General features: G+C 38.0%; 1 protein-coding gene and 1 non-coding gene across 3 annotated transcripts in view; one reads left to right on the top strand and one right to left on the bottom strand.

Annotated features, from left to right (window-relative positions):
* The window catches only part of FAM120C (family with sequence similarity 120C), a 137,622-nt gene that overhangs the window by 14,893 nt on the left and 108,774 nt on the right, over positions 1-13,955 (top strand). For both annotated transcript variants that reach the window (XM_032329769.1, XM_032329771.1), the window contains exons 2-3: positions 8,098-8,344; positions 10,236-10,318. In XM_032329769.1, coding sequence (XP_032185660.1) covers positions 8,098-8,344; positions 10,236-10,318 — 330 coding nt within the window. The remainder of the gene's footprint in view (positions 1-8,097; positions 8,345-10,235; positions 10,319-13,955) is intronic.
* On the bottom strand, positions 11,100-11,238 carry LOC116583834. Its single transcript, XR_004282931.1, has one exon. It is a non-coding gene; the product is annotated as a small nucleolar RNA SNORA8 (small nucleolar RNA).

Here is a 13,955-nt window from a genome sequence, read left to right as displayed (position 1 = left end):
ACCTCATTTTATTGCCCTTTGCTTTATTGCATTTAGCCACTGCTTTTTTTTTTTTTTTTTTTTTTTTTTACAAATTGGAGATTTCTGACAACCACGCATCAAGTCTGTTGGTACCATTTTTCCAACAGCCTTTGCTGAATCAAGCCATCTCCAACATCCCCTTAAGTCAAAGCCTAATCCAGAGGAAGACCCTAACTCTCCTTAATTCTAAGAAGCTACAGAAGAAAAGTTTGAAGCTAGTAGAGGTTGGTTCGTAATGTTTAAGGAAAGAATTCATCTCCAGAACATAAAACTGTATGGTAAAGCAGCAAGTGCTGATGTAGAAGCTGCAGCAAGTCATCCAGAAGATCTAGCTAAGGTATTCCATGAAGGAGGCTACATTAAACAGGTTTTCCATGTAGGTGAAATATCCTTCTATTGGAAAAACATGCCATCCAGGACTTTCATAGCTAGAGAGGAGAAGTCAATGCCTGGCTTCAAATCTACAAAGGACAGGCTAACTTGTTAGGGGCAAATGTGGCTGGTAACTTTAAGGTGAAGTCAGTGCTCATTTACCATTCTGAAAATCCTAGGGCCTTTAAGAATTATGGTAAATATACTTTGCCTGTGCTCTATAAATGGCAGAACAAAGCCTGGATGATACCACATCTGTTTACAACATGGTTCACTGACTATTTTAAGCCCATAGGTAAGACCTACTGCTCAGAAAAAGAATCCTTTCAAAATATAACTGCCCATTGACGGTGTACCTGGTTACCCAGGAGCTCTGATGGAGATATACACCAAATTAATGTTGTTTTCATGCTTTCTAACACAGCACCCATTCTGCAGCCCATGAATTAAAGAATAATTTCAATTTTCAAGTCTTGTTATTTAAGAAATTTTGTAAGGCTATAGCTGTCATAGGTAGTGATTCCTCTGATCGATCTGGGCAGAGTAAACTGAAAATCTTCTGGGAAGAATTGACATCTAGGATATTAGATTCCATCTGGAATACTAAATGCTTTTAAGAATATTCATGATTCATGGGAAGAAGCCAACATAACAACATTATTGAGAGTTCAGAATAAGTTGATTCCAACCCTCATGGATGACTTTGAGGTGTTCAAAACCAACAGAGGAAGTACTTTGCAGATATGGTAGAAAAAGCAAGAGAACTGAAATTAGAGGTGAAACCTGAAGGTGTGACTAAATTGCTGCAATCTCATAATAAAATGAACGGGTGAGGAGTTCTCTCTTATAGATGAGCACAGAAAGTAGTTTCTTGAGATGGAATGTGCTCCTGGTGAAGATGCTGGGAAGATTGTTGGAATGACAAGTGGTTTAGAATATTACATAAACTTAGTTGATAAGCAGTGGCAGGATTTGAGGGATTGACTCCACTTTTGAAAGAAATTTTACTATGGGTAAAATGCTATCAAATGGCACCAGGTGCTACAGAGAAATATTCCTGAAAGGAAGAGTCAATCTGTGTGACGAACTTCATTACTGTCTTTAGAAATTGCCACAGCCACCCCAGCCTTCAGCATCCACCACCCTGATCAGCCAGCAGCCATGAACATCAAGGGAAACCCTGCTCCACCAAAATGATTATGACTTGTAGCTCAGATGATTGTTAGTATTTTTTAACAATAAAGGATTTTTAAACTAAGGAATATACTTGGGGACATAATGCTGTTGCATACTTAATAGACTACAGTATAGTGTAAACATAACTTACATGCACTGGGAAACCAAAAAGTTCATTTGGCTTGCTTTACTGAGATACTTGCTTTATTGCAGTGTGCTGGATCTGAACCCACAATATCTCTGATGCATCCCTTTATTACTTTTCATCCTATACCTTTCTGTATTTTTTATTTTTTTTATCTGGAGTATATTCTTTTATTCAGTTGTAATTTATCTTTTGTATTAAGTATTGCAATTCACATTATAAAAATTCAAAAGGTACAAAAGGATATTTGATAAAATCTCCCTTTCACCCCTGTACATAGTCACTAGAGTCTTTTCTCCAGAGTTGACCAATATAATCCGTTAGTTGTGTATTTTTCCAGTTATTATGCCTATGAGAGCAAATACTTAAAACTACTTGCTACACACACCATAAATATACATTTCAAAAAATAGTAGCATACTATACATAATTTGTATTTTACTTTTCTAGTTACTATATCATGATTTTTCCATGTGAGTACATAAAAGTTTTGTGTTTATATTTTATGGTTCCACCTTATTCTGTTGTATGTTTATGTAATAACATATAACTAGTCTCTTATTGATGGGCAGTTAGATTTTTTCCAGTTTTCAGCTATTATAATAATACTATAACGAATACTTATACAGTTGCAGTGCTCTTGCCAATACCTAAGCACTTGTGTTGTTCCAAGTACTTTACATATCTAAAAGATCAATCCATAGAAGCAAAATTACTGGGTCAAAGGATATGTGCATTTGTAATTTTGACAGATCTTGCCAAATTTTTCTCCATAGAGATTATACCATTTACATGCCTACCTTCAATATTTGTGTGTGCCTGTTTCCCTTACCAGTATAATATTTGGTAATGTTATAGTTGAAATACCATCTTTCAGTATTGTTTTAATTTTCCCTTATCACAAGTGAATTTGATCATTTTCCTACACGCTTACAATCTGTTTTTTCATTTTTTTGTGTGTGAACTGTTTTCTTGTGTTGTTAGGTTTTTTCTTTTCTATTAGAGAAATTAACCCTCTATGCAGGGTTTTTTGCAGTTTGTCAATTGTCTTTTGAGTTTACTTACTTTGGCTTTTCCCAAACAATGTTTTATTTTAATAATGTTTTATTTTATGTTTTATTTTTAATAATGTTTTATTTTATGTTTTATTTTTAATAATGTTTTATTTTATTTTATTTATTATTATTTTTTAAAGATTTTATTTATTTATTTGTCAGAGAGAGAGCGAGAGCGAGCACAGGCAGACAGAGTGGCAGGCAGAGTCAGAGGGAGAAGCAGGCTCCCTGAAGAGCAAGGAGCCCGATGTGGGACTCGATCCCAGGACGCTGGGATCATGACCTGAGCCGAAGGCAGCTGCTTAACCAACTGAGCCACCCAGGCGTCCCTGTTTTATTTTTAAGGATTGATCTTCCTCTTTACTCTTACTGGGTTTTCTCTTACACATAAATTTTCCTCACTGTGAAATTATATTTTTAAAAATCCCCATGAAATCTTCTATTATTTTTATGGTTATCCTAGTTAAAATGTGAGGAATGGATCTGTCTTATTGTTCTCAAACGAATGTCCAGTTATCTCAACACCATCTGTAGAATAATCCATATTATCTTTGTAATTTAAAAAGTGAGTTATGGTTTTTGCAATAGGTAAATGGCATTTAATAAAGGCAGGGGCAACTGTTAAAATTAAGATACTTAGAAGCCGTATCAACCAAGTGCAGCATGTGGACCTTATTGGGATCCTGATTTGAACAAGCCAGCTGTCAAAAGACATTTTTAAGGTAATCTTGGAAAATAGAGTAGGAACTGGATATTAAGATATTAAAAAACTTGTTAATTTTGGTGAGATGATAGTTTTGTGTGTTCTTTTTTAACTCTTCATCTGTTACAGATAAAGAAAGAAGTATGTATAGGTGATTTGGTATCTGGAATTTGCTTGAAAGTATGCCAGAAATGACGAACAATCATATGAAAAGATGTACAGCATCATTAACTATCAGAGAAATGCAAATGAAAATGAGATATCACCTCATACTCATTAAGATTGCTACTATAAAAAAGAAAGGAAAAGAAGTTTTGGTGAGGTTGTGGAGAGGTTAGAACCTTGTGCATTGTTGGTGGGAATATAAAATCAAGCAACCTCTATGGAAAGCAATATGGAAGTTCTTTTTAAAAATTAAAAATGAAACTACTATGTGATTCAGCAATTCCACTTCTGAGTATTTACCCAAAAGAACTGAAAACAGGATTTTGTTTTGTTTTTTTTTTAAAGATTTATTTATTTATTTATTTGACAGAGAGAGAGACAGTGAGAGAGGGAACACGAGCAGGAGGAGTGGGGGAGGGAGAAGCAGGCTTCCCACTGAGAAGGGAGCCCCATGTGGGGCTTGATCCTAGGACCCCGGAATCATGACCTGAGCCGAAGGCAGATGCTTAATCACTGAGCCACCCAGGCACCCCTGAAAATAGGATTTTGAAGAGATATTTTTCACATCTATGTTTACAGCAGTGTTAGTCATAATAGCCAAGAAGTGGAAGTAACCCATATGTCCATTGATTAACAGAGGAAGAAATTGTGGTGTGTACATAGAATGGAAAATTATTCAGCCTTAAAAAGAAAGCCTGTCACATACTACAGTGTGAATGAATTTGAAGGACATTATGTTGAGTGAAAAAAGTCAGTCATAAAAAGACAAATATTGTATGATTCCACTTATATGAGGTATCTAAAGTAGTTAAATTCGTAGAAAGTGGAAGGGTGGTTGCCAGGAGCTGGGGGAGAGGTGAAAATCAGGAGTTGTTTAATGGGTATAGAGTTTCAGATTTGCAAGATTAAAATGTTTTGGAGATGTGTTTCACAACAGTGTTATTAAATCTAACACTATTGAACTATACACTCAAAAATGGTTCAGATGGTGAATTTTATGTGTTTTTTTTTTTTAGTCATGACTTAAAAAGTGCATTTAAAGATGCCAGAAAAGGGATGCCTGGGTGGCTCAGTTGGTTGGGCGGCTGCCTTCGGCTCAGGTCATGATCCCAGCAGCCTGGGATGGAGTCCCACATTGGGATCCTTGCTTGGCAGGGAGCCTGCCTCTCCCTCTGCCTGCCACTCTGCCTGTGCTTGCTCACTCTCTCTCCCTCCCTATCTCTCTCTCTGACAAAAAAATAAATAAAATCTTTAAAAAAAATTAAAATGCCAGAACAAAATGGCAGCATAGTAGATGAAACAATGACTTAACATTGATAGTGGTTGAAACAGGATAATGGTATCATAGAGATTCGTTATGGTATTTCCTTTACCTTTGTGTGTTTAAAATTTTCCATACATTTTAAAAGTGAGATTTAGGGAGCATGGGCTGTGTAGACAGAGCTGAATTTGAATTCTAGTTCTGCTTTTTAATAATTGGAATATCATTCATGTAATACCATAAAATTTACCATTTTTTTAAAAAGATTTACTTAGAAAAAAAAAAGATTTACATAGAGAAAATGCACAGTTGAGTGGGAGGAGAGGTAGAGGGAGAGAAAGAATCCTTAAGCAGACTTCCACTGAGTGCAGAGCCTGACTCAGGGCTTGATCCCAGGATCCTGAGGTCATGACCTGAGCTGAAATCGAGAGTCTGCCACTCAACCAATTGAGACACTCGGGCACCCCAAAAGTTACCATTTTTAAGGTGTATAAGTTGTAGTCACAGAGTTGTGCAGCTATGATCACTGTCTAATTACAGAACATTTTTAACACCCCAAAAGGAAACTCAGTACCTTCTAGCAGTCACTCTTCATTTCCCTTTTCCCTCAGTCCCTAGAAACCACTAATCTATTTTTCCCTCTCAGTGGATTTTTCTATTCTGGAAAATTCATATAAAAGGAGTCGTATAATATGTGGCCTTTTTGTCTGGCTTCTTGCACTCGATATTGTTTTTAAGTTCATTGATGTTGTAGCATGAATCAGTACTTCATTGCTTTTTATAGCTAAATAATATTCCCTTGTATGGTTATGCCATACTTTGTTTAACCATTTTTTCTGTCGATGGACATTTGGAATGCTCCGTGGCCCTGAGCAAGGCATGTTGCTTCTCTGAGCCTCAGTTTCCTCATCTGTAAGATGGGACTTGTAACACCTACTTGGTCTGATTGTGATGAAGAGATGGAAGGTACCATACCTAGCACTACTCCTGGTACAGATGAATGCTCAATGAGTGACTTGTATGAGAGGTATGCTGGAACAAACTAGCACCAGTAGACAGCATAAACTGTACTCCTACTCTGACTCAATTGGAGTTCATCATAACTCTAGGTGTAAATATGTTGCCGCACAAAGTAAGGATTTTTGGTTCCTTTGCTTGGAAAACAAACATGTACACACGTTGTGTGCTATCTGCTTATCAGTGACCCTCCCCTTGTGGACTTAATGTGTGACATGACTATCTGCTGTGACTAGTCTCTTCCCATAGCCTCGCAGAAGCTTAATGCATTGAAACTCCAGTCAGGCTGCAGAAAACTACCATTATTTTGTAATTATTTATTTATTTTTAATTTCTTTTCAGCATAACAGTATTCATTGTTTTTACACCACACCCAGTGCTCCATGCAATCCGTGCCCTCTCTAATACCCACCACCTGGTTCCCCCAACCTCCCATACCCCACCCCTCCAAAACCCTCAGATTGTTTTTCAGAGTCCATAGTCTCTCGTGGTTCACCTCTCCTTCCAGTTTCCCTCAACTCCCTTCTCTCCATCTCCCCTTGTCCTCCATGCTATTTGTTATGCTCCACAAATAAGTGAAACCATATGATAATTGACTCTCTCTGCTTGACTGATTTCACTCAGCATAATCTCTTCCAGTCCCGTCCATGTTGCAACAAAAGTTGGGTATTCATCCTTTCTGATGGAGGCATAATACTTCATAGTGTATATGGACCACATCTTCCTTATCCATTATTTTTTAATTTAAGTGAAAATAAAATAGGTTAGTTGAGTTCAGCAAAAATATTTATGTCCATAGGTTCTAGAGCCAAAATCCAGGCTTTGTTCCTTCTGGCCATGCGACCTTAGGAATAGCAATGTAAAAATGGAGCTGATAATAATAGATATGGCCTTATAAGATTGAATATTAAATGAGTTGATGAATGCAGAGTACTTGGAATGCTGCTTAGCACATAGTATGTATTCAGTATCTGTTAACCATTATTATTCATATTGTAATGCTCCAGGTTTTATGTTGGAATCAGGAATAAGGAGATAAATTAAGTCTCTGTAGTCAAGGAAGTTAGCAAGGTATAGGCAGTATGCAGATTATCTCAGTATGTTCTAAGTGCAGGGATAGAGGCATACAACGGAAGGGCATTTAAGGGTCTGCCTCTGTTACATGAAAAATAATGTTCCCTAGGAAGAAGCCTGGTACTGTAGAAATAAGTGCATTCCAGATTCAGAACAGCCTGAGTTTGAATCCTGTGTACTCTCATTCATTATGCAGCTTTAGAGGCAGCCAACCTCTCATAGACTTAGTTTTCCCATTTCCAAAATGGGATGATGTTTCTGACCTCTACCTGCTGGAAGTTCTCTGTGGTCTAAGATGTTCCTAAGAAAGCAAGCAAGGATTTCTTTTTTTAGATTTATTTATTTATTTTAGAGAGACAGTGCAGCAACCCCCCACCAACCCCGGTGTGTTGGGGGAGGGGCAGAGGGCGAGACTTTTCCAGCAGACTCCCTCCTGAGCATGGAGTCCAACCTGGGGCTCCATCTCACCATCTATGAGATCATGACCTGAGCCAAAACCAAGAGTCAGAGGCTTAAACAACTGAGCCACCCAGGTACCCACAAGCAAGGATTTTTTTGAAAGGTGTTAGATTAAAAAAAAAAAAAGATGAACTTAAAATCAGATTCTAGTTAACTATGTTAATTTAACCTGTGTCTATTTCTACATGTAAGTTTTTTCATCCATGCCTACCTTATTCTTGGTTGTTCTGACAATGAGATAATGTAGGTAAGGTATATGTGGCATATAGAAGGTGATGAGCAATAAATAATAGCTTTATTATCTTTCTAACCAAGATTTCTTCTGTTACTGTGTGCAGCAGAAACTTAAGTAATATATACCATGTTAAGTTCAGTATTCTCTTGAAATGCCTCACACCACAGTTTCATGAAAGCACTGGGCATCTCAATGAAAACATAGATAATACTATCTTTGTTTATAGTAGGAATAATCAAGTTTGAATCTGGGAGACACTTTTGTTGTTGTTGAGTATTGTGTTGAGCAGTGATCTTAGATCTCAAGAGTGATCTTAAATTTCAACTACAAAAGTTTGTTTCTAACTTTCTGGACTCTAACCGAATAATAGTCAGTTTCTGTTACATGACATGTTCCTCTCTTCTTCCCTCCTAGGTCTTTCAGAGCCTTGAAGACCACCATTTGGAAGTGGTGGCTTTTTTCAGGGAAAATGGCTTCCATGGCCTTCTTGCCCATGATTCCGAGTATGCTCTCTACAATATTCCTTCTTACTACAGTTCCCATGCTCTGAAGCTGAGCTGGAATGGGAAGAATCTCACTACCAATCAGTTCCTGATGCAGGAGGTAGCCAAGCAGCTGGGCTTGAAGCGAATGAATTTTCCCATATTTGCTGCACTGCTAGGTAGGTATCCAAGAACGGGCTCTGATTGGTGAAGTTTCCTGTTCCAGTGTTAAGACACAAAGATCAGCAATTTAGCCTGTCATAATTGAATTTATCTTTTTAAAGTCCACATGCTAAACACTCTACTGGGGAAAACCCAGCAGGTTTTTGGGCTTCTTATTAGAAACTCAGCATGTTTGTCTTATGAATTTAATATAGGACATCGTAGAAAATTATTTTGATTTTTGTAAAACTTTTTTTCTTAAATTCCGTAACATTTTATACAGAGTACTGTCTTAGGCCAAATGTTTTACTAGCCCCAGATAGTTTTGGTTCCCTATTCAGAGCATTAGCATTTCTTTCCTGCTGTCTCAATTTAGATGAAGAACACAATTTGTTGTATATATTTTTTCTTTTTATCTTGTGCTAACATTGTATTATAAGAATTTCCAAACACACAGCAAAATTAGAAAGAATTTGGTAGTGAAAATCCTATATATCCTGTATCTACCACCTACATTCTGCCATTAACATTTTCCTATACTTGCTTTATCATATATGTGTCCATTCTAGCCATCCATCAATTTATCTTTTAAAGATGCATTCAGAAGTAAACTCCAGGGGTGCCTGAGTGGCTCAGTGGGTAAAAGCTTCTGCCTTCAGCTCAGGTCATGATCCCAGGATCCTGGGATCGAGCCCTGCATCAGGCTCTCTGCTCAGCAGGGAGCCTGCTTTCTCCTCTCTCTCTGCCTGTCTCTCTGCCTACCTGTGATCTCTGTCTGTCAAATAAATAAATAAAATCTTAAAAAAAAAGTAAACTCAGGAGAGTTGCTTGTTGTTGTTTTTTTTTTAAGATTTCTCTATTTATTTGAGAGAGAGAGAAAAAAGGCAGGTGGGGGAGGGGCAGCAGGAGAGGGAGAGAGAATCTTTTTTTTTTAAGATTTTATTTATTTGACAGACAGAGATCACAAGTAGGCAGAGAGGCAGGCAGAGAGAGAGGAGGAAGCAGGCTCTCTGCGGAGCAGAGAGCCCGATGCGGGGCTCGATCCCAGGACCCTGGGCTCGTGACCTGAGCTGAAGGCAGAGGCTTAACCCACTGAGCCACCCAGGCACCCCTGGGAGAGAGAATCTTAAAGCAGACTTCTGCAGAATGCAGAACCTGATACGGGGCTCAGTCCCAGGATCCTGAGATCATGACCTGATCTGAAACCAAGAGTTGGACACTTTAACACCTGAGCCACCCAAGCACCCCGAGAGTTATGTTTTCAGGTGGCTTTCTAAGTACCTACAGCGTGAAGATTAATATATTGTCTCAGGTGTAACCTCTGCTTATAATCCCAAAGGATTTGAGTTTGGCACATCTAATGGAGTTAGCACAAGTCATAGAATTAGGCCTGTGACAAATCGCTGAAGTCACACCTCCCTGGTTTCAATTTCTTCATCTGTGAAATGGAATAGTATACCTCATTGTGTTATTGACAGAATTAAATGAAATGAGATGTATAAAATGCCCAGCACTTAGTAGGCAGTCAGTAATTGTGGGTGCTATTATAAAAGGCAGAATGACTAGATGAGAGATAATAGCATGGGCTTTAGAGCTTGCTTCTTATCCTGGTGGGGGCACTTATTAACCAAGCTACTTTGGGCTATGTCACCAAACTTGTCTGAACCTCTGTTTCCTTATCTGTAAAATGGGGATAATAATAGTCTTAGGCATGGTTATTGTAATAATAAAACATATAATGCATGTGATACATAGTAAGTAATCAACACATAGATACTATAGATACTACATTGAGAATCTACACCTCTGTGAATTATTTGATTATTTTCTTTCCCAGAAGCCCTTTCATGGCCTGGAGGTTCTATGAAAACATTTACACAGTCAATAAATGACAAATGTACTTTATAGGTAACCACATTCTTCCAGATGAGGACCTGGCTGCTTTTCACTGGAGCCTCTTGGGACCAGAGCATCCCCTTGCATCACTTAAGGTAAAGTGCCCCCATTTCCTGCCTATACATCCATGCCTAGGGGATATCAGGTTTTTTCCATTGGAGTTTTAATAGAATAATTACCTTTCATTAGGCTTAAAATATTTCAAATACAGAAATTATAATTATGATCAGTACCCTTAATATCTTTTTCCAGTATAGTTAACACACAGTATTATATTACTTTGAGGTATACAGTATAGTGATTCAATAATTCCACACATCAAGTGCTCACCCAGACAAGTACACTCCTTAGTCACCATCACCTATGTAATCCATCTCCACACCCATCCCTGTCTCTGGCAACCATCAATTCTCTACAGTTAAGAGTCTGTTTCTTGATTTGTCTCTCTCTCACTTTTTTTTTTTTTTTTGCTTTGTTCATTTTTTTTTTTTATTTAAAGCCAATAAATTTTTATTTAAGGAGTTTTTATATGTGATTACTTCCACTGCCAGTCACTGCTCATCACCATAGTTCCTCCAAAGTTAGAATCATAATCTTCAAAACAGCCCTTTTAAAAAGAACTTGATCAATCCACAATTGTCACTGTCACTCCAGAGTTCTTTCAGCTGGGTTTCTTGCATCTCCATTTGAATACGGACATAATTTAAGAACTCCCCACCTATAATCTTTGGGATCCAATGTCTTTACTTCAGGGCCCTGTTTAGGGTCTGAGTGTGGATCTGTCTGGTTCTCAATTTCAAACACCCTAGAAAAGGAGAAGCATTACTTCCTCTTGAAAATTATCTCAAGCTGAGCAGTATAAAAAACCGTTAAGAATACTGTTTCAGTAAAAATACCAGGTTTAACATGCACGAAAGCCAAGAAAACCAACGATGCCAGATACTGAGTTTCTATTGCACTGTCCTTTGAACACCCAGCAGGAATGAGCTGCTGAGGGCAGATACCATGCAGTGCGATTGTTCATTTTTTTCTTACTTAAATTCCACATATGAGGGAAATCATTGGTATTTGTCTTTCTCTGACTGATTTATTTCACTTAGCAGTGTATACGTAGCAGTATACTTTATAGCTCCATCCATGTCATTGCAAATGGCAAGATTTCATTCCTTTTTATGGCTGAATATATATATATATATATATATATATATATATATATTTATATATATATATGTATATATATATTTATATACACACACACACACACACACATACACATAACACCCACATACATACACATATAACACCCACATACATACACACACACACATACATACATACCACATTTTCTTTATCCATTTATCTGTTGATGGACATTTGGGCTGCTTCCATAATATGGCTATTATAAATAGTACTATAATAAACATAGGAGTACATATATAGTTTTTAATTAGTGTTTTCATGTTCTTTGTGTAATACCCAGTAGTGCCATTACTGGATTGTAAGGCAGTTCTATTTTTAACTTTTTGAGAAAACTCCATACTGTTTTCCACAGTGCCAGCACCACTTTGCATTCCCACCAACAGTGCAGGAGGGTTCCTTTTTCTCCACATCCTCACCAACACCTGTTGTTTATTGTGTTTTTGATTTCAGCCATTCTGAGAGGTGTGAGGTGATTCTCACTGTTAGTTTTGATTTGCAGTTCCCTGATGTTAGTGATATTGAGCATCTTTTCATGTGTCTGTTGGCCACCTTCATGTCTTCTTTGGAGAAATCTCTGTTCATGTCTTCTGCCCATTTGTAATTGGATTATTTGTCTTTTGGGGTATTGAGTTATATCAGTTCGTTCTATATTTTAGATATAAACCCCTTATCATATATGTCATTTGCAAACATCTTCTTCCATTCAGTTATAGGTTGCCTTTTCATTCTGTTGATTATTTCCTTTGCTGCACAGAAGCTTTTTATTTTGTAGTCCCAATAGTTTATTTTTCCTTTTGTTTCCCTTGCCTCAGGAGTCATGTCTAGAACAATGTTGTTATAGCCATTGTCAAACAGATTACTCCCTGTGCCGTTTTCAAGGATTTTTATGGTTTCAGGTCTCACATTTAAGTCTTTAATCCATTTTGAGTTTCTTTTTGTGTATGGTGTAAGAGAATGGACAAGTTTCTTTCTTCTTCATATACCTGTCCAGTTTTCCCAGCACCATCTCTTCAAGACAATACCCTTAATATCTTAAGGATTCATATAAACCTATGAAGTAAAATACTAATACCCCAGTAAATGAGATACTGAGCGGAAGACTGAAGTGGACAGTTCACAAAAGAAGAAATATAGTGGTCAATAGTATGACTAGATAGGTGTTAAATCTTCCTAGTGATCACACATGTAAATCAAATAGTTTTTTTTAACCTAACAGTTTGGCAGATCCTGAAAAACGAGTCTGTCCACTCCTGTCGAGGCTGTGTTGAAACTGATACTTCCATACGTTTCTGGTGGTAGTGTAAGTTGGTGAATATATAACTTTTCTCTAATTCTTTCACTCTGCTAGTTCATACCTTTCCCTCTCTCCTCAAGCTGCTGATACTCCCTCCTCCTTGCTCACTGTCAGCTCATGAGCTAGCTTCCCATTTCACTGAGGAAATGGAAGCATTTGAAACAGCACTTCACCGGCTCCTAGCCTTTCATCTTCTCACCTACATGCATCTATGTGCCCGCATGTTCTGCTTGCCTTGTGTTAACTGTGGATGACCTGTCCATGTTCCCATCTAAGGCCAACCCCTCTACTGACATGCCAAATCACATTCCCTCTTGCTAACTGAAGGGCATCACTTTTTGCAATTCTTACTTCTTTCTCCTGCATCATCAGTTTTTCTCTCTCCATTGGATTTTTCCCATCAGATTTATTACCATGCATCCATCTTAAAAAAATAAAGCAAATCCTGCTCTTGACCTTACTCCCTCCATCCAAGCTATTGTTCCATCTTTACTTTTCTCTATGGCCCACATTTCTTCCTTCCCTTATAGCAAAACCCTCTAGAGAATCATCTACACTTGAACTGTTTATTATGCACTTTCCCTCTTCTTTCTGCAGTCTGTTTTATTTTTTTTTATTTTTTTTTAAGATTTTATTTATTTATCTGACAGACAGAGATCACAAGTAGGCAGAGAGGCAGGCAGAGAGAGAGAGAGAGAGAGAGAGAAGCAGGCTCCCTGCGGAGCAGAGAGCCCGATGCGGGGCTCGATCCCAGGACCCTGAGATCATGACCCGAGCCGAAGGCAGCAGCCCAAACCACTGAGCCACCCAGGCGCCCCTCTGCAGTCTGTTTTAAATGGTTCTTGATGAGGTCCAGATGTTCATAATCCTTGATGTTAATAAATCTAATGGCCAGTTCTCAGTTTTCATCTTACTTGACCAGTTAGTGGCATTTGACCCAATTGCTCACTCCGTCTTCCTTAGAACATGTTCTTCACTTGGCTTTAAGGACACCACTCTCTTCTAGTTTCCCTCCTGCTTCACCGGCTGCTGCTACTGTTTCCTTTGTTGCTTCTTTGTCTTCTTCTCTACTTCTTATGTTTGGAGTGTCCCTGAATTCTGTCCTTGGTCCCTTCTCTCAGTTCTCCCTACACATTTTGCCTTAGTGATTAATAGCGTTCAATCTCATGACTTTAAGTATCACCAGTCCCTTGATGACTCCTAAATCTGTATCTCTAGTGTTGACATCCCTCTTGAAC

Source organism: Mustela erminea, chromosome X, assembly GCF_009829155.1.
Source record: "Mustela erminea isolate mMusErm1 chromosome X, mMusErm1.Pri, whole genome shotgun sequence".
Taxonomy (NCBI): Eukaryota; Metazoa; Chordata; class Mammalia; order Carnivora; family Mustelidae; genus Mustela; species Mustela erminea.
This window is presented reverse-complemented; position numbering and strand designations above follow the sequence as displayed.